Genomic DNA, 22451 nt, shown 5'->3' with positions numbered 1-22451 from the left:
GTAAATCAAGTTACTGTTATTTCTATCTCGTTGTTATGGGAGTTTAATTGACATCTGTAATACAATGGAGTATAACAATTGACATTCACAACGTGTAACGTGGTGGTAAAACTGTTCACCTGTTCTGATTAATTGTAATCCTAATTACGAGGTCTTGAGCGTTGTATCAATTTTGTGTACATCACTTTATGTACATCCCATTTATCCAGAATTTGGCAAAATCCTATTAGGAAAGTTAATAAGATTGAATGCATAAATTAAGCCGTGATTTATATTTATTCAAGTAATGCTCATTCAAGACAAGGGACCAACTTTTTTACGATGTTTGTTTCATTCATTTATTCCAAGTTCCTACGTGCGACTTCGCGTACAATTCAAGTGAAACACTACCAAATGAATTGTTTCCTTTAAGGAGGTTCTGTCTACACCAGGAACTGTTAGAGTGGCATTTTCAATTGAGCACATTACGGAAAAAGGGTCCAAACCCACACACATATTTGTTCGACCTCTAACCTCTCTGTTAACAGAGCCACAGCCTTATACCTACGCTACGTAGAAGTTCAATATAATTGAGAGGCTAAATATGGGACGGTAGGGCTAAAACTGGTCGCACACGGCTTGTTTCATGGAATAGTAATGTAAAGGTTCCAAGATTCCTAAAAATGTAAATAAGATTACAGTCCATTAATGTGAGGCGTCCAGAGTCACCTGGCTGCGGGACTAATTAACTCCCTTAACACCGAGAAAAGCCTAAGGTTATAACGGAAAGGTGATGGCCTAGAGGTCGGCCGACGTTTGATTTATTCCCCACGAGACGGACGGACTCCTGACGAGCTTTATGATTGGTTGCCCAAGCTCTCGCTCTCCCCGACACGCCAAGTATTTCCGTATTCGTGCTACACTATAAACATTTATGGTGCCCTAAAACTTCCTCTACCGAAAATGCGGTTTTACGGTCTGTGGCAAATGGAGGACCTCGCCACGAGAGGTTCCACGAACCCCCAGCATTCTCTAGGCATTTCCTTCTCAGGAAACTTCAAACATTCTTTTGTAAGTAGGTAACTGAGAGGAGAAACATACTTTCGGTTAGGATAAATATATTTATATATAAATCGCACGTTAATGGAAAGTATTGGACATTACCTTTGCTACGTGTAAAACAAACATCTGAACTCAAACAACTGAATGCGACGTTTTTAGTACAAATAACAGTAAAGCAACCTTTTAAAGTAATACATGGAAAAAAACTGAAACACGATGTTTGTAACGTAAAAACCTGAAACGCACAGTTTGTAACACATATAACTGACGTTTTGAGAACTGCATCTACTATCTTCTTCACGTGAAAAAATCTTAATAGTAAGATTAGACTAGCAAAAGTATTCAAATGTAAATCAAAATAAAACATTCTTTGAGGGTTAAGAAGGACATTTGTATGAAAATTAAAGTTTGTAAATTTGTTAATAATTGCGTTTTATGTTTATCCCACCAACAAATTTACGAGCTTTAGGGGTAACATGTGTCGTATTCATTATCCCCTTAAAAAAGAGAGCGGATACTATTTCTAGAAAAGACGCATTACTTTTCTATGTGTTCTCGTTATATGTATATAAGCCTTCATTTATAAATTATTTCAGTAATTTATAGGCTATATACTATTGAGAATAAAAAATATTATATAACACCATAATACCATATCTTGTTTACCTTTATTATATAATAGATAATAATAGATATCATTGTACACAATAAGTGAAGTAGTTGATAGCCGATTATATACATTAATTTTATATTAGTACAACTGGTTCCCCAAACGCTGGACCATTAGTAAAATTAATCTGTATTTTCTATCTTATAAAGGACAAAATATACCATTGCGCAATTTTGTACACCACTCACTTATGTAGGCTAATAGTTAGAATAATTTATTATCCGTCGTTTACTTTTCTGGCGCCTTGTCAAGCCTTTGCTGGTCAGTAAATGAAACATTTTTTAAACTAATATGCAATAAAATATATTCTCCATCAGATATATTACACTTTGTCACGTTATTTAAAGTTACGTGTACTATTTAAAAACGTGCATTAATCAGAAAACTGAAATAGCATACAGACATTATGTATGGAAACCTAATGTTAAATCCAAATGTAAAACCAAAGTACTACAGAGTTTACGGGTCTATCTAAGTTACGGTTCTGAGAAATAAAACATAGTTGTTGTCGTTTTGCGCACGTCAAGTAAAGGTGTGATTTGTTGCAATCGACGATTTCCGAGCTGCGAACAAACAATGCACGCCAAGGTGTGGCTTATTACTTCTCTCCGGGGAGTGCTTTATCCCCGCCATAATTAGTTAATTGAGTTGATCATCAGTTTTAAGAGCGCCGAACTTTGCTGCCAGGTTATCACACCAGAACAGCGAGCGCCTCACAGCGCGGGCGGCGAGACGCATAAAACACGTCAACAACTGCTCTAAACTTTAATTAAAACTTGCCCCTTGCTTCGATAAAATGTTTGTTTTGTAATTATCGGCTACATTAATTACATTAACGCGGCGCTGGGGAGCGGCAATTCACCTTTCGCCGGCTGATGTTACCTTCGCTGTACAGCCGTCTCCTTGCATACTTCGGAAATAACGGAACGTTTTCCATTGACACTTGTTCAAACTTCTGGACACTATAGCAAAGTGCAGTACACGATTCGATCTATTCCTTGGGTATTTTTTTATAATGATACATTTTTATTATAACGTTAGGAAAAGCGATAAATTTGTTGTATAGCATAAAATTCTATCACTGAAATGAAAACTATATCAAGGTAGCATAAAGAGCAAAGTACAATATTTTGAACATAAACCAATAGAGCAACCGCTAATATCGGCAAAATACATGTTTAGATCCAAAAAATACTTAAATACATTTTTATCTTAACAACAATCAAGTTAAATTTACAACACTATCAACAACGTGTACGAACAAAGGCATGATTTAAATATCATACAAATATAGTGACCATGAATTATAGTCTGATATAGAAACTACTTAGAGTTACTTTACAATACTGTAACTTCTCTCAGATTACAACTTAAGAAGGAACTAATTGTACAAGTGTATATAGATATGAAATGAAACAATTCCTGATTAAGAATGCTAACATCACTTCACAGAGATGTGTCCGTAACATACATGTTACTTCAATCCAAGTTTTTACTATTGGAATGTTATTATGCACCTTCTTAGTGTCTGCAACATGAACATGGCTTATATCCAGTCAAAACGCAAAAGGTTTTAACGATCCAAGCAGGACGCTGTATTGACATTTAGGAATGTCTAAGCAAAATGCCTTTTGTCAATGTCTTTGCTTAATATCAGCTGTTACTATTCTTAATGGTCCGTATAGAATTCAGACCATATTTAGCAATTTTCCTTTTCAAGGGGTTTACCACGCGTGTCCATTGATTCTACACAAAACAGTGTAGAGTTTTGTTCATTTTGTGGACGACCCGGTTTTAATTAAAACGTAAATGACGGATGCCCCAACCTCCCTATTTAGGACTCGAAGGTCACCAGGTCCAACGTCCACCGACCACTATATTGTCAGCGTCCCGGCGGCCTTCAGGACCGGCCAGGACCGCCTCCTCACCATTCTTCCTTCCCTCAGTTCCTCCAACATCACACAGAGTTTCTTTTGACAAAAGAGTTCGGTGGAAGTAGCCAATTATAACAAGTATTTAATTTGTTGCCTTCAGCCACATCATGGTTCAAAATCCATCAAGCACCAAATTCGTATACTCCATCCTGAAAACTTATATCGTGTACTTGCTATATATATTTGTACTAAATAAAACCTGCATTATTGTGCGTCTTGATAAAAAATAAAATATATAAAACACTTGTCAAATTTTAATTGAAATTAAAATTCATATTCTATTGTCTTTTTTACGACTGTGCAACACATTATAACAACTACGTGAACACAACCATTTTGATATGAATTGAGTATATCATACTGGAAATATTGAAATGGAATCCATATACTATTATTATACATTACGTTTCTAGTATGTTTTGTTTAATGTTATACTTTTTATTTCTATTTCAGTATATTCGTGTTCCCAAGTGACCATGTTTTAGATGTTTATAATCGTAGTTTCAAGTGTATCTAAAATATTTCTTTCAAACTCGATGATGATTTAAGACTACCAGAACACCCTGCAGACCAGTCCACAGGAATGGCCGCTAGGATGTCGATTGATGGCTTGTTGGGATAAGACGAACTCCAGACTGGGTGCCTTGTTGACAAATGGATCAGGGCGAGACCCTGCTATAGTAGCAGATCCGTGCGTGTTTGCCCAGGGGAGCTCGCAGGTATGTCCTCGGCCAGGACATCTGCCACAACCGCCTGCTGGCCGATTCTAAGTTACAGTCGCTATTCATACCGAATACAAAAAATTCCCACCTGCTTCTATTATCTGTAAAATTACGGAGCAATTCCCTTTCCCCTACTTTGGGAAATGAAATTCAGTCCAGCACAGTATAAACACTACCATATAGATAAATAAGTGTACACTGTATATTTATAAACTTTTTCTTATGCATGAGGATTGCTTCAACTCTGATAACAAATTCCGCAAAGGGAATGGTGTGAAAAAGAGTCGACATTAGTTGTGCTATTCAAAATAAAATATCTCCATTAACAAATTTGATATAATGAATGAAATTTCCTAAATATCACTCACCTTTATCCTTGTCATCTGCATAAACAAAACATGGCGCACAACGCATGTTTATGTGCTGCTAAACATAAAATATCTTCCTGTTTGTATACAATACAGAATAATCAATTTTCCGCGATTTACAAAAGTACTTATTTATGTAATGTACATTGTAGCTGGAGAAAATTATAGTTGTTGCGTAGGTTAATGCGTTAACAGAATATAAAACTGTACAATTTCACAAGAGAAACTCAATACAGCGTGTAAGCTTGTTCAGTTGACTTAACAATATACATTCTGCGTCCGTGTGATCGCGTAACTTATTCAAACGTAAATATAAATGATACCATCATTCACAGCAGTGGAGGTGTATTAAAACTTCATGTAATATTGTAACAGATATTTCATAATGAATGTAAAACGTCACTGCGAACTGACCAATACAATTTGTATCATAACATGGTGGGCATTCCTACGTCGTGTATAGAATTGTATCATTCAGCTGTGCAATAAGCAATACTAAAAATTGAAACATAATATACAGTGTTTAAAGTTACATGTGAGGTCAATATTTGTGAGATCCAATAGAAGGATTAATCTTCTTTCGTTGCTTGGTAGTTTCAGATCGCTTTTAGTAATCTTATCCACCTAATATCCCTTTAAGTCCAATAAGTGCATTAAGGACTTTAAAATAATTTCCTTTAAGACTGAGGTGAAGAAAACATGCTTTTGAGGGCGTTTAAAATCTGGAATCCGGGCAATTTTATGATCACACCCGTTTTTGAAAGTAACGTTTTATAACCGGCAATAAAAACGGCTGAAGATTCAAATGAGAATTATTTATAGCATATGCATGAGATAATAGCTTCAGAAAATGTGTACTAAGAAAGCTTGGATGTTTCTTAGTAGTTTATGGCTTAAATAAAAAAATGTTGCTAATGAAATATGACCCAAATATAAAAAGAAAATGAGTTATATTTTGTATGCATAAAAATGGCACTTCCATATTATTTTAACTCCATATCCTTACATTCGACCGTTTTATGGGTCTGGTTATAATCGGAGGCCCCTAGATTTTATTTGAAACTCGTGGTAACTAGATTTTTTTCTATTTTCTTCTTTTAGAAACGGCACCTTAAAGGTTGTAACCAGATCAAAAAAATATTCCATCACAAAACCGGTTGCCCTGCTTAATCTACAGATAGACAACAAAGTGTAGATGATTTATTTCAGAATCCTTTTAAACAATAATTTTGTATTTATATAATCGGAATTTTCAGGTAATTTAACTTAGAAAAGTAGATTTCAATATAATTTGGGTGCGTTTTAGTCCAGGTTGCTTGTCACTAAATCTTTTAGAACAGCTTTTGAAGTTATCCTAGAAAGGACTATCACTCGTGAAAGTTGTCCTACACTTCATAAATGTAGTCATGGGGATACAGTAGATCACCATGACAAAAAGAAGATAGGGATTGTTGCTAAAAAAAGTGAGATGAATGCGTAAAGTAGAAGAAATATTTGTCTTCAGTAATAATCCATTTAATCACTATTCGAGTTTTAGTATACAAGATTGGAAATAATCTTTATATTTAATACATAATATTGTAGAACAGCACATATTGAACTAACCCTTCTTTTCCTACTATACAAATATGTATGGCAGGTTTCATGGAATGTGATAATCAATTTAAATTCAGAAAACTAAGCCATTTCTGCGTACAGTAAGTATTTATTCACCACAAGAAATCTTATTTGGTTAAATTTGATTTGTATTCAAACACTGGGGACAACACGTAGTAAATAATAATAAAACTAAAACGTTTATTTTTATTGATTTATTTATACAGTTTAAAAAACGCAAACCGTATTTTTTACAAATATTGGTATAGGTTATTGAAATTTTATAAGAACACCAAATATAATTCACCCTCCTTTTAATAAGGTTATTAAATGAGTCAATGTGGTACAGAAACTATTGTTTTAAAGTAGGTTATTAGCATATATCTGAAGGTCTAAAACACTTTCTCATGTTATTTGCGATAGAAGCATGATATTGCCAAAGATAATGCTAACTTAAACCTAGCCTCACCGTTTAGAAACTCGGACCGGTTAACAGAATTCGCTAGTGTCGCTCTAGTTCCCGTCCAAGGTACTGTTAGCCTTACGAAATTGTTCAAGTGAGATTAAAGTGTTTTATCTGTTCTCTGGTAAGAAGCAATGAATGTCCATGTAGGAACATCACGATGTTCAACTCTGATTGTGATGTTATGTTGCAGGATGCTAGGAGGAGAGTGACGGCGCGTGCGGGCGGACCATGGGCCACGTGTTCGTCCTGCTTCTAGTCGGAGTGAGCATAGCCTCCGCCGAGCAAGGTGAGTACCCAACTCAACATTAGTTGTATCAAGAGATAGTGGGTAATTGAACAGATTTTATATTTTTGGGAATAAGACCTTTTTCACCGTGGTCATTAAACACTTGGTCCTTCCACTTTTGTTGCCTTCCAAGTGATATGGTTGCCCAGAGTCCCCTAAACTGCTATTCGTTTCCGCAATTTCATCCTTTACGCGAAGTTGTTTTCAACAATGACTATATACTGGAGCCAATTTGGCAATAAGGGAGATTTGGATCGTTGATAGATAGGTCGTAGAGACTTCAAAACTTGGTACATAGCCTCTTCGTCCAAGAAGTACCTATTGATTTTGGGATGAAAAGATCAAAGGGTGTCAAAACTTGCCAGTAACCACTTGTAAAAACTACTGTCTTTACCTTTTCTCCTCTATTGATAGGATTCAAACTTTTGGTGCTGGATTCCCGCAATATATTTGCAAACTGTCCTTAATATACTAACATATTTTTTGAACATTTCCATTTTTTAAACCAGTAGACTTAGACCATTTAAAAGAGTGGTTAATGCAGAGATCAGCTAAAAGAGTGATGTTCAAGACAATTGTACCAACTGAAAATGCTAGTACTGCCCTCTGGCTTTGCACATAAATTTCTAACATCTCCCATACATTCCATTTGGGATCGATGGTTCAACGAAGGCGTTTGAGACTGAGAGACCAATAACAACACAATTAACAGTTTGATGTTAATATTACCATTTTCAGAGTCGGTTTTACAGACCCGACAAGTCGGTTCATGCAGACCGCTGTCGGGTAGTAAATCAATTAATTACGTTATCGACGGATAGCACACTTAGTGGGGTCAGAGTTGTGCTAATTGGTTGTTTGAACACTTGAGGCTAGTGCAGTGCCACTTTTATTGATCCACATTTACAGTACGGTAGCAGTAAACACAGCCTCACGCGAGTTGACCATTGCCGCTGCACGTTATTCCCGCATTTACATTTCCCTTCACACTTTTTCCTCGGTATTTTAACAAGTGATTTTAATATTTGAGCGGATCACGTCATCAAGTGATAGTTTTGCTAACTGCCATCAGAATACTCTAGAAGAGCGTAAATGTAGGACAATAAAATATATATGCTGTAATTTAGCTCACAACAAGTGTATTAGACCCAATGATTGATAAGAGCATATTCTTACATACATAGTAACGCCGGTGGTAAAAGTACGTACATAAGAGGATACATTAGAATCGACTTCCGCATGTATCTTAACAAAACGAGAGTCTGAATTTTTGGAAACTAACTAGGAAAGTTAACTCCAATGAGAATTTAATAAAAATAAATCCATAGTCAGGATCTTTAAACTGTGGCTAGTTTACTATAACATATGAGTGGAACACAGTTTAGGGATTAAAAGTTTCCCTATATTCATACTATCATCGATAATTACATCGATAATTACACAGCGATCGTCTTGTTTCCCAAATGATATTTTATTTTAAATATATAATTCATATTTTAAATCACATGAAGTAATTGCATCAACAATATTACTGTTGAGTATATTCCATTTCCATTGGACACCTAAAAGGTTTATATTTTATAGAAAATCATGAATCAATTACGGATTTTATAATGGTTGTCTATAGATGAACTACTTTTTCATTTTTCTCTGAGTTTGATTAATGCTGTTTAAAATAATGATACAGATTGTTGTATGCGTAGCATTTCCCAGAAAGAACGGTTACTATTCGACGATCGTTGTCGGCAATAAGCCCTGAGCGTCTTGGACTAAAGCCGAAGAACCAGAACCAACGACAGAGGAGTAAACCACGGGGAGTGGTGGAGGGGGGAGGGAGGCAGGACAGATTATCTTGACAGTACGATAGGATGTTAGGAGGTCGGCTTGGGGCTCTCTCTCAGATATCGGGTCGGGTTACCGCCGTTACAAAAACGAAAAATAATACGTTCAGCCGTATCAATTAACAGGTCCGTGGGTCTGGGCTTCATATAAAATCAATTTGGCCGGGTCTCGATCAATACGGTCTCCTCGCCGCTTGGACTTGGATCTGCACCGAGCCGCCTTGGACTTGGATCTGCACCGGGCCGCCTTGGGTCATGGCCGTGGCTCTCGTGCGGGCTTGTGCAAGTACACGGTACGGCGTACAGTCATGGGTTCGATCCACCAAAATATCCAGTGTTGTTTGACAAGTAACACCTTCTTTCAAAATGTTTTAGTTTTGTATAAAATGTTATTTTTCGCTAAGAATTCATCAGCTTATGTTGTGGTAATACAAAAACAAGAATATAACTTTAAATTTATATGATAAAAGATTATTGTTTTTGATGTAATATTATAGTGTTCTTTTGTATCCATGTCCATGAATCCATGTGCTGAAAGAACATAGCACACCTTATAACCTTAACACAAATACAGCAGTGAGGTCTTGAGGTCCCGGTGGCTGTGGCACGGACTGGTGGCCGGTCATAGCACACCTTTTAACCTCAAATCAACTGTAGCAGTGAGGTCTTGAGGTCCCGGTGGCTGTTGTGTGGTCTGGTGGCCGGTAAGAGCACACCTTATAACCTCAACTCAACTGCAGCAATGAGGTCTTGAGGTCCCGGTAGCTGTGTTGCGGACTGGTGGCCGGTCTTACCACGGATTTGTGGCCAGTCATACCACTCCTTATAACCTCAACACAACTACAGCAGCGAGGTCTTGAGGTCCCGGTGGCTGTGGCGCGGACCAGGTGGCCGGGTACAGCGCACCTCTCGACTCCTCACTATTAATATCTGGCCACCAGCGAACCATTAGTCAACCATCAGAAGCTTGTCAAACGAATTATTTGTTGTCTCTGGTAGGAATCAATTAACAGGCTGCGGGTTGTGTTGTATGTGTGGTGGAAGTGTAGAGGTGCTCCAGGCGCTCTGTTATAATCCTTAGCTTTCGAGATGTTTTGCGATTCTGTGAGCACTTAGCACTCTGTATTTCCATTTCACTGGATAATTTATTTTCTTCGGTCAGTTTTCTGCCACATTTTCCATACCATAAATTTCATTGGAGGAAGTGGTTCAAAAGTCTAAACAAATAGGTTTCGTATTGTTAATGTTCAGCAATTGAATAACTTATACAAGCGCAGTGGGGAGCTGTTCTCTTTTGCAACAAAATTAAAATCAAATTATTTTGTGTATATACTCGTAATATGCAACAAAATTAATTTTCAAAACATATCTCTTGATTCTTTTTCTCTATAAAAATAAAACCATAGTATAAAATGTATTTGTAACATTCGTATCTGTAAATTGTGTTGACCGCGATGTAGTGTTATAAAAGGGTTGTATTTTTTATATGGTCAATGTTCAATTGAAATCGAATCATAGTTTTGTTGTTCTACAGCAATCTTTAAAATTTATAACTGTTTTGATACGAACAAAATGAAAATTGTGCGTGTATCATCTACTAGTACCCAACAGTAGTTGGAATATTATCCGTTCTTTGTCCTGGAAATATGACTCCCAATAGTTTCTTTTATAATGGTGCTTATTGTAGATTAAGGTATGTCAGGTTTATCTTTTACAGCAGTGGATATTTAAATCGGAACAACTAAGCAAGGACTGAAGAGTGCAAGCAAGTATGGAGCAGGTTGTCGTGTGGAGCGAAATGAATATCGAACTTTTGAGGTTATGTGATGGGTCCCCTGCCGATATTCCAGACAATTCGGGGTATGCACACGGGCCAAGAGATGGAGTACGCTAAATTACTGTGATCTGGTCTGAGACTCCTTATAAGGCTTTCCGATCTAATGGCTACTGCCACGCTGCACAGCCATGGTACCCTCAGCGTCTCGCACGACGGCGACCTCACCTCTCGGTGTGCTGATTTTGATTGATAATATTGTGACACTGCAGAAAGTTTGAACCAAGCTTGATGGGAATTCATTTTCTGTAAGATTATAACATAAGCTTTTGAGGTTTGTAAAGGGCGCTCTTGTCCCTTCGTTGTCAAGCGAGGTAGCTGAGTGGTTAAGATGCAGATTTTCGTCAGATTTCGACTTTTTGTCAAGCCAATTTTGCCGCAGCCCTTTTACGAGTACATACCATTTCCAAAGACATTTTTTTATTGTTCCACGAGGTGTGACATCTTATAATCAGGCTCAAGGAAAAACTATCTAGAATTTATAAAATTCTAGATCGTTACTAAAACTCCATGTAAAATTGAATTTTACATGGAAGCATTAATTTCCTTGAAGGAAAAAGGTTACTAACACCATACCATTACACAACACTTGAATGGTATTAACACTGTCATTAACTGCATTTAGTGACAAAAGTTTATTTTCTCTAAGAGATAAGTGAATTACAAAGACGTATCTTCCAGAAGTTGTAACGGATTTGCATACTGCAAACATGTGACATTTTTATCTTCAGTAGTTTTTATTTGGGTCTGATTACATAATTACCAAATGTAAATCTCTGAAATTCCTCTTTTATTGATCAATAAACATGAATTTTTAAAGAGTTTTTTACTTCTGATAAAAATAGTTTGCAAGACATCGATTGCACCACCTTAATCTCAACTGTTCATCCCCGGGGACTGGGTTTGAACATTTAAATTTATTTTCGGGCGCGAAATTTTATTATCTTAACAAATAGTTATATTAGACCAGCTTGACATAATGTGGTATACGGTTTGAGAATGGAAACATTAACTATCCGTTTCTGGTTCAATTTAAATCGATGAGCTTCTAATGAACTGTCTTATCCCATAGGGCGTACGGACAATTCCTCTTAAGAGACAGTGCAGTTATACACACACACGCGCTCAAAATGTTTGTCATATATTTCCATCTTACGGTTGAAGTGCTCATTTATTAAAATCCTCTACATGGGTTTTACACATAGAGTAGGACGTCATGGCAAGGTGCAGATTTGCAACTAACTCCCCAGATTGAATTGGTCCATATTGTATGTAATTATACCAAAACATGTGATGTAGTTTCCACTGATGGATTTTCCATGTTGGTGTTTTTAATTATAAGTTGTACTCGAATTAAAATTTTGTACGTGCCCGGCGAAATTGTTTATTTTATGTCCAAGGTCGACCGTCGCCATTTGCATACTACTCCTTTCAGTTTCTCCAAGGCTGTGTTTTGTTCGAATTATGTATGTAAATATGCCGGTCGTTTAAGCAAACATACAACTGAAGCCGAAGTTCAATTAACAACACTCTTCTTATATATATTTTAACATATTCTTGAATATAAAGCCGCTCTAGCGATAATTGACTGATTCCGTTCGCTTTGTGCAAGACACTTACATGTATGGTAACTTGCGACATGCGCCCACTCACGCGGCACTTTACATCGTAATTATCGCCGTATTTACATTCAAGAACGCTTGGTGCCAAATGGAAAATGCAATTTATGCGGGAATTTGAAATAATTTAATACTTGACGCTACTACTTATAGACTTAACTAATTGTTATTGCCTTTTATACAAGAAACATCCTTTACTAGAAAGTATTTATTACCTATTTACTTTGAATATTGTTTGTTTCCATTAGGGGTATACGTATTGCAATAATTAAGTTATAATTTTCTTTGGAAACACGCAATTAACGGATATAATTTAGTATTTTTCATATCTCATAGGTATTCTCATAAGTTATTGCATTTACGCGCAAGGCGAATCCGAGCTAAATGCTATCAAGCCCCGAATAAAACTTTAGGAACGAGTATTAAACGATACTTTTCATCATTATGCAAAATGCACAAGAAATCTATTAAAAGATAACTGAAATTCCGTTTGCCTAATTTAGTTGAACATAGGACTGTCAAAACAAATAACAAAATCCAATTGTTGATACAGAGAATGAGATTATTTTTAGGGAAAGAATTGTTTACATAGGTTAAATAATGTATAGGAGAGGGGAAATCAGATGACGTAGCTACAAAGGAAACGATAACTTTTGCAGATAGCTGTATTGGAAAGTAGCTCACGGAGTGATGAAAAGATTTAATCTACTTCCTAGCTAATCTTTTTTACTAGAGTAAAAATGTTGTATTTTATTGTTATGACTGACCAAAAAGCAGAATTATTAACAAAAAGGTAATATACCACACTATTAAACCATTGTTATGGTAGAAACGAATGTTATTTACAATCGGTGGGTATTCAAAACAATCCTAAATTTATTCAAATTGTGTATGTACTGGAAAATGTGTGCTTAACGCAAACGAAGAAAGTTCAATTTATTCTCAGAGCAATTGCTATCCTCGGATCCTCCTCGAGCGATAGAGAAGGTTCTCTACAACGAGGACAGAGTGACACAATTTTCACTGATGGTAAAAACTGGGTTTCCATTGTTGTGTTGGAATTGTACATCGCTGGTTGTTTCTGGAGTCAATGCAAAATCATTTGATACATTCAAATGATATTTTGACAAATATAAAGCACGGGGTTCTGTTAGGCTTAGGCAGTTTTCCTGACCGACTCTGCTTTCTACTACTCAAGATCAGCTGTTCGACATTACGAGTGCTCTAGCGTCCGTTTAGACTAGTTTTTACTATCGGACACAAAACTTGCTCAACTTCTTGCCAGTGTACACGCAGCGCAATGAAAGTTTGTATCTCACGTTTCTGCTTGCACGGCGTGACTCGGTCCCCAGTGACCGACATGATAGACCGAGGAGTGTTCACATGGGTGACGTAAATGGAGAGGCAGACAGGCCCGTAGTGACATCATGGGACAATTAACATAACACCTTCTGGGATGTAATTAACCACGAGTTACAATACATAGTGTCCCACCCTCTCACCTCACGTCATCACTGTGTGGCCTATCTCCCGGTATTATCTCGTTAATTAAGAGTTACGAGAATATGTTTTCCCCTGCAATGTCCGGGAATGCAATGCCTGCCGTTGCGCTACACTGTTGTTTGTCTTCACATCTGTATGCCTGAGGTGAACATTAAACGACACTTAAGTCCTAAGTGTATAATGTAAAACCTTGAACTGTTTTAACTAATATTTCATTTGAATACTGTTCTTAAATTTCATAATTAAACTGTTACGAAGCTGTGCGATTTCAGCTGCTCAATTTAGTACATTCAAAATAAAAGGAGTACTTCAATGATCAAGAATAATATATAAAATCAGATTCATAAACTTATAATTTAAATTATTATTATTGATATAGTATAAAGTAACATATATTATATGAAAATAATTTTTTAACGGTAGAAACATTTAAAAAAATCAACTCGTAATCTAAATTAATAATTTTAATTTGCTTATTACACGTGTCTCTCGGAGGCGTCTAAGGATATTCTAGCTTGTGAACTCATAGAAAGATTGGAAAACAATTTAAAATAATGGGGGTTTTCTAAACCAATGCAATTCTAATAGATCACATGTCCTAATTTTAGGGGGAAATGTTCCATATATCACTTAACCCTCGCAAGGAATTAAACCCGTGACTTCACAGTTAGACCCGCAGTCTTAAGTCTACGCAACGGTGAATGTTTTTTGAAATGCGTTATTTAATCTTATGTACATCGCATACTATTTTCCGTCGCTTACTATTAGCCCATACTAAAATGTCATATGATCGTACTCAAGTCTGTGTCTACTATTTTTTATAGTATGGTTTTCTCGTTGCATTTATAGTTATACTCAGAAGACAAATGTAAACATTTTCGCTAACGCTCAGCCAAATCCCATGGAGTGCCATGTACCATTATCAAATTCAATGTTTTTCGTACAGAAATGAACCATCTTACAAAACTTCAAATGTATAAATAGGTTCATCTTAGAGGTATTGTGCAGACCGGCAGACATAGTTAACAAACAATTTAATCCCTTCAATCAGCGTTAAGTCTTTTAGTTATTTATTAATTAATTAATTTTTAAATTATAATTGTTATATATATATATATATATATATATATATATATATATATAGTTATTATTATTGTCTATCCTTCATTTTTGACACTTAAATAGTTCTAGAATTTAGATCTTACAATTAAAAATATTGTACGAACACCATAAACAACTAATGTACCTACTTTTTATATTTATATTTTGATTATACCCACTTGAAACAAAATTTCAAAAGCAAAAAAATTTTAAATATATCAAGAACCCTTAAAAATTATTACTATTTATAAGTTTGCCGCCATTTTTTGTTTGGTTTTAAAGATAACTTTACACTTTGTGTTGGTGTTCTAATATGATCACTGTCAAATATATTGCACGTTGAGCCCATTTTTTGATGTTTGTAAGGACCTAAGAAAACAAAATGAATAGCATCGTGGGGTTGCTACATAAACCATTGTGAATTTTAAAGCTGTTTCCTTTGTGTGTGCTTTCAACCTCGAATGCATTCCTAAAAGATCGAGTTTCCAAGTGGTAAGTAACCTTATGTCCTTTGCCTTAGAGCTAAGCTAACAAAGGGCGAGAGGTCGGGGCGGCGCGGCGTGGCGGGTGTGGGAAGAGACCGGTTCGCCAATCGCGTCCGATCACACCGGGGCCAAAACGTTAATTGGCTGCGTCGTTAAGGCATCGGTTCCTAATGTAAATGGTCAATCAGGTGATCGGCGAGGCCGGGCTGCCATCAGTTACCGCACGACGACGCGAAGTCACTAGGCCTGCAGCCGGGTCGCGTCGCGCTGGGCTGCCGGGGTGTGACCGGGGAATGTTGGATTGCACTTTACTGGCTGTCTGGGATTACCGTGTGATGCGGAGAGTTCTGGATTCAGACCTAATACATTGCAACTGGGTCGCGTTGCACTGGGCTGCCGGGGTGTGACCGGGGAATGTTGGGTTGCACTTTACTGGCTGTCTGGGATTACCGTGTGATGCGGAGAGTTCTGGATTCAGACCAAATACATTGCAACTGGGTCGCGTCGCGCTGGGCTGCTGGGGTGTGACCGAGGAATGTTGGGTTGCACTTTACTCGCTGTCTGGTATTACCGTGATGCGGAGAGTTAAGATTTCAGGCCTAATACAATGCAGCCGGGTCGCGTCGCGCTGGGCTGCCGGGGTGTGACCGGGGAATGTTGGGTTGCACTTTACTCGCTGTCTGGTATTACCGTGATGCGGAGAGTTAAGATTTCAGGCCTAATACAATGCAGCCGGGTCGCGTCGCGCTGGGCTGCCGGGGTGTGACCGGGGAATGTTGGGTTGCACTTTACTGGCTGTCTGGGATTACCGTGTGATGCGGAGAGTTCTGGATTCAGACCAAATACATTGCAACTGGGTCGCGTCGCGCTGGGCTGCTGGGGTGTGACCGAGGAATGTTGGGTTGCACTTGCTGTCTGGGACTTTATCGTGAAGAATGTACTTTACTCGCTGATGTGATGCGGAGAGTTAAGATTTCAGGCCTAATACAATGCAGCCGGGTCGCGTCGCGCTGGGCTGCTGGGCTGTGTGACCGAGGAATGTTGGGTTGCACTTTACTCGCTGTCTGGTATTACCGTGATGCGGAGAGTTAAGATTTCAGGCCTAATACAATGCAGCCGGGTCGCGTCGCGCTGGGCTGCCGGGGTGTGACCGGGGAATGTTGGGTTGCACTTTACTCGCTGTCTGGTATTACCGTGATGCGGAGAGTTAAGATTTCAGGCCTAATACAATGCAGCCGGGTCGCGTCGCGCTGGGCTGCCGGGGTGTGACCGGGGAATGGGGTTGCATGTTTACTCGCTGTCTGCTGTATTACCGTGATGCGGAGAGTTAAGACTTCAGGCCTAATACAATGCAGCCGGGTCGCGTCGCGCTGGGCTGCCGGGGTGTGACCGGGGAATGTTGGTTTGCACTTTACTCGCTGTCTGGTATTACCGTGATGCGGAGAGTTAAGATTTCAGACCAAATACATTGCAACTGGGTCGCGTCGCGCTGGGCTGCCGGGGTGTGACCGGGGAATGTTGGTTTGCACTTTACTCGCTGTTTGGGATTACCGTGATGTACAGTGTTTAGACTTCACACCTAATACATTGCAGCTAGCCCACGACGCGCTGGGTTGCTGGGTTGTAACCAGGGAATGTTGGGCTGCACTCTAATCCCTGTATGAGATAACCGTGATGTGGAGAGTTCAGACTTCAGATCTAATACATTGCAGGTAGGCTACGTCGCGCTGGGTTGCTGGATTGTGACCGGAGAATGTTTGGCTGCACTCTAATCCCTGTATGAGATCACCGTGATGCGGAGAGTTCAGACTTCAGATCTAATACATTGCAGGTAGGCTACGTCGCGCTGGGTTGCTGGATTGTGACCGGAGAATGTTTGGCTGCACTCTAATCCCTGTATGAGATAACCGTGATGTGGAGAGTTCAGACTTCAGATCTAATACATTGCAGGTAGGCTACGTCGCGCTGGGTTGCTGGATTGTGACCGGAGAATGTTTGGCTGCACTCTAATCCCTGTATGAGATCACCGTGATGTGGAGAGTTCAGACTTCAGATCTAATACATTGCAGGTAGGCTACGTCGCGCTGGGTTGCTGGATTGTGACCGGAGAATGTTTGGCTGCACTCTAATCCCTGTATGAGATCACCGTGATGTGGAGAGTTCAGACTTCAGATCTAATACATTGCAGGTAGGCTACGTCGCGCTGGGTTGCTGGATTGTGACCGGAGAATGTTTGGCTGCACTCTAATCCCTGTATGAGATCACCGTGATGTGGAGAGTTCAGACTTCAGATCTAATACATTGCAGGTAGGCTACGTCGCGCTGGGTTGCTGGATTGTGACCGGAGAATGTTTGGCTGCACTCTAATCCCTGTATGAGATCACCGTGATGTGGAGAGTTCAGACTTCAGATCTAATACATTGCAGGTAGGCTACGTCGCGCTGGGTTGCTGGATTGTGACCGGAGAATGTTTGGCTGCACTCTAATCCCTGTATGAGATCACCGTGATGCGGAGAGTTCAGACTTTAGACCTAATACATATTCAGTGGCTAACCAATATAATCCTAAAAGAATTAGTACGCTTTGGCGTGTTTCTTCACTGTCTAGGTCTAAAACGTAAATCTACACTATTCACATTATTAATGCTAGAAGTGGTCATATGGGCTACAGGAATGACCCATTTTGTCGGGACTCATATCACGTTTCAATATAAATGGTTGGTTATGGTTTGATAGAAGTGAATATCAACCCATGGATTTTGCTATGCGTTGGCGAATATGTTTTTATTGGTCTTATGGGTATCCACGACGACAACCAAAAATCTTTCTCATCAGCCAGATTTTTACACAAACTGAGTACAATCATGGCACATTTGAACATGTGACAGAGTAACACGTGTAACCTAATTATAAAAATGAAATGAGCTAAAACTTAAAATTTGTCATGGTACCTCAACTAAGTCCGGTGCGCGACACGTGGTCTTTGGCGCTCCTATCTTGTAATGTATCCACGTGTTCAAACGAGTGTAAAGTGACTTAATGACTTATAGTTTTACTATCCAATGAATTATATGGAGACTGACTACACCGTTAATTCGAGTCCGGTTGTTGTGTCGATACTTGGCATGAAGGTTTATGTGTTTGCAGATCTTGCATGTAAACTGATCGGTATAACAACAGATCGCTTGATTGTTGGGACGTTGAATGTCAGAACCGCCACGAAATTCTGAACCCGTATCATTATGAAGACTTGGGTCATTAGAATGGGCTGCAATAATGTATCAGTCCAAATAGTATACCTCGTCCAAATTTGTCTGACCTGATGAATGTCAAAACCTTACGGAATGGCCCTTGTCAATAAATGCGTACAACGGCTAGTAAAACTAGACATTGTTTGATAATAATCGGTTAGACTAATAATTATTTAAATTATGTCTGATGTTTAGTTATTAAATTTATATTAATATTGCCAGAGTTGTCCTCACCAGTTGGCTTCATTGTTAAATTTTACAAAAATTAATTAGATCAATAGATTTGTTTTGTTCATTGGGGAAAACTCCTTAGACTTTTAATCGTTTACTGTGATAAAAATTGTATAGATTGATGTACAATAATTATTGAGATTTTCACCTCCGAAAGCTTGTGAATGTACCAAACATTTGCCATTCTCAGAATCACTACGTTTCAAGGTTCGATATCCTCTTCCTCCGTATGATATATAATCTATCACGTAACTACAATTTAAGTGAAATTAAACGAAACATACTAGAACGTTATGGAACGCACAAGTCAGGAGTCACAAAAATACGTGTTGTGTGTTAACTCCGTACTCATTATCTCTAAAATATGCACTGAATGAAAACAAAACACTAATTATTATAACTGAACTACAGAATACAGCTCACAATAGGTCTGCACTCACCGACCAACCACATAGAACTGACTAGAGGCAAGTATAAATGGCGATCTTCACGACGGAAACAATATGGCTACAAATCGGGAAACACGGGTGAGCCTATTTGTGTTGAGTTAAATTTTCCACCTGAGGGAGATATCAGATTGAAGATTTCGAAACGTAGTGTTACCGATTTCTTGTATCGGATATCAATCGAATTTTTCAGAAAAAAACATCCTGTTACTTTCATAATTCTTCCATCTTCAATAACGAAATTTAAACAAATGACAATGCAACAGAACAAGAGCAGTAGAACAAAAAGAACACTAAGCGGGGACGCAGTGGACGCGATACCAGACCTCTACTATCTCAAGCAGCGATGAGAGATGTGGTCGGCTGCACGGCCGAGGTCATCGCCCATTGTCAAAATAAATAATGAATTATGCTGACACAAGGTTTTAATAACGCGCCCCGTATCGGGCCGGCTGTTAATTAGTGGATTTAAAAGAAATTTGTTTTATGAGTGAGTGACAATGTCAAGGTTTGTTAATGGAAACAAAGACGGGAGTCGTTGAATGTGCTATTGTGAAGTGTTAATAACAGATGGAAGCGGAGGCTAATTGGACGCAGGCTTGTCCGAGGCCGCGGTGAGACGTATGGTACATGAAAGGTGAGAGCTACGTACCGGTACTTGAAAACTATGTAATTAACATAATTGGGGACCGCAGGATGATCATCAACTTCCTAGACAACTTTTCATAAGTAACAAGTGTAAAAAGGGTTCAGGACTGACTTACTTTGTGGGTTAAGAGAATAATCATATCCTTCTTGTGGTATTAATATAGTCATGAATAGTATAACAAAATAATACAATCATCTGCTATTACGTAATGAATCATTATTCAACTGGAATGTAAAATTCAAAGTACATTTCGTATAAGTTGAGAAGGAAATGTATATTTTATTTGATAATGTGACGTAATTATTAGATTATTTACTGAAATTTTATGTAATCATTCTGTTTGTTCCATATCGGAGTTTATAAAACCGGTAAACTTTACCCTTTTCTTGTTGGCTGAGCGTTAGCAAAGCCTGTTATTCGGGGGGGGGGGGGGGGTAAAACGTTTCTTCTTTCTGTTTGTCTGTAAGATATCCCGAGAAAGGATTAAGCTACGCAAGAAACTCTTTCTACATAGATAGGTAAAATCAAGTTCGATGATCCAAGATATGTTCTTACACCAAATCCCGTTAGTATGCAGGACAGTACCAAACAATCATACCCTACCCAAAATACGAACTCGTATTAGTTATCCATTCTTTACAAAACATTTGAAGTACTGTTTGGAATTACTGGAAATATACAGTTATCTTTACGTCTCCCTGTATAATTTGCACAAGCTAATAACTTCCGGTAGGGGAATTTTTTTGAAGAGTGCAGTCTTAATAATGGTGTATTACACGAAGTACTCAATTTAAAGTCATTGATGGCGCTAGATGTTTGCCTTAAAGTGAGTATTTTGGATCGATGCAATTATTGGTAATAACAACCCATTAATTTTAACTGTGTAATCGTGTACATAACCTGTAATAAATTACCTGGACACTCGTCAGCGTCTGCCCTGGATATGCATAGCTAAAAAGTGAGAGATAATGTTATATAGTAACGCGACGTTTTGTGTAAAAACTAGCGGTCGTACACGTAACGTAACTATAGTGGGATGAGTTGATTCTAAGTGAATGTTGAGGTTATAATCAAGCCTAGTACTAACCAAGTCTGTGTAATAATGTCCTGCGAAATACTCTTGGAATCGCGAGTCATATCGGACTGAAGTGGTTAAAATAAAGTCGGCGACGATTAAGTCTAAATCGAACTTTTTGCATCGTTTCTACATCAGAGACGTCTAGATTACAAAATCAAGTGTAATCACATACTATGTGATACCGTGAGTGTGGGCTGTTCTGGTAACAGCTTGTTATCAACAATTGTGGTAAAACAGTAGTTGGTGGTATTGCGCGTGACCGTGATTGTCACCTATCTATTGTCCGGGCGGAGTGCAGGGCTGGAGCCGGGGCGGTCACTACCGTGAGCGTGGGCTGTTCTGGTAACAGCTTGTTATCAACAATTGTGGTAAAACTAGTTGGTGGTATTGCGCGTGACCGTGATTGTCACCTATCTATTGTCCGGGCGGAGTGCAGGGCTGGAGACGGGGCGGTCACTACTTTGAGCGTGGGCTGTTCTGGTAACAGCTTGTTATCAACAATTGTGGTAAAACTAGTTGGTGGTATTGCGCGTGACCGTGATTGTCACCTATCTATTGTCCGGGCGGAGTGCAGGGCTGGAGACGGGGCGGTCACTACCTTGAGCGTGGGCTGTTCTGGTAACAGCTTGTTATCAACAATTGTGGTAAAACTAGTTGGTGGTATTGCGCGTGACCGTGATTGTCACCTATCTATTGTCCGGGCGGAGTGCAGGGCTGGAGACGGGGCGGTCACTACCTTGAGCGTGGGCTGTTCTGGTAACAGCTTGTTATCAACAATTGTGGTAAAACTAGTTGGTGGTATTGCGCGTGACCGTGATTGTCACCTATCTATTGTCCGGGCGGAGTGCAGGGCTGGAGACGGGGCGGTCACTACCTTGAGCGTGGGCTGTTCTGGTAACAACTTGTTATCAACAATTGTGGTAAAACTAGTTGGTGGTATTGCGCGTGACCGTGATTGTCACTTATCTATTGTCCGGGCGGAGTGCAGGGCTGGAGCCGGGCCGGTCACTACCGTGAGCGTGGGCTGTTCTGGTAACAGCTTGTTATCAACAATTGTGGTAAAACTAGTTGGTGGTATTGCGCGTGACCGTGATTGTCACCTATCTATTGTCCGGGCGGAGTGCAGGGCTGGAGCCGGGCCGGTCACTACCGTGAGCGTGGGAGGCGCGTCGTGCTACACCGCCCGCCCTATCGCACCATCTCGTAATTGTCGAGATGCTACGATACGCTCACCCGCTCACTTCACTACATTAATTGTAATAATATAGGCTACTTATCATTGTACGGACCTAATGGCCATTTAGTGGAGATGCTGCCGCTTGCCACTGCCA

At 39.0% G+C, this 22451-nt stretch overlaps 1 protein-coding gene across 6 annotated transcripts in view; it reads left to right on the top strand.

Annotated features, from left to right (window-relative positions):
• Nucleotides 1-22451, top strand: part of LOC124362746 (ephrin type-B receptor 1-B) — a 282208-nt gene that overhangs the window by 144089 nt on the left and 115668 nt on the right. For all 6 annotated transcript variants that reach the window (XR_006922494.1, XR_006922495.1, XM_046817494.1 and 3 more), the window contains exon 2: nucleotides 6988-7083. Coding sequence is in view for 4 of the 6 variants with exons in the window: in XM_046817494.1 (XP_046673450.1) it covers nucleotides 7026-7083 (58 nt within the window). In the remaining 2 variants the exon portion in view is untranslated. The remainder of the gene's footprint in view (nucleotides 1-6987; nucleotides 7084-22451) is intronic.

The sequence above is a fragment of the Homalodisca vitripennis genome, chromosome 5 (genome assembly GCF_021130785.1).
Source record: "Homalodisca vitripennis isolate AUS2020 chromosome 5, UT_GWSS_2.1, whole genome shotgun sequence".
Classification (NCBI taxonomy): domain Eukaryota; kingdom Metazoa; phylum Arthropoda; class Insecta; order Hemiptera; family Cicadellidae; genus Homalodisca; species Homalodisca vitripennis.
The sequence above is the reverse complement of the archived record's forward strand: the minus strand, read 5'-3'. Positions and strand labels throughout refer to the sequence as shown.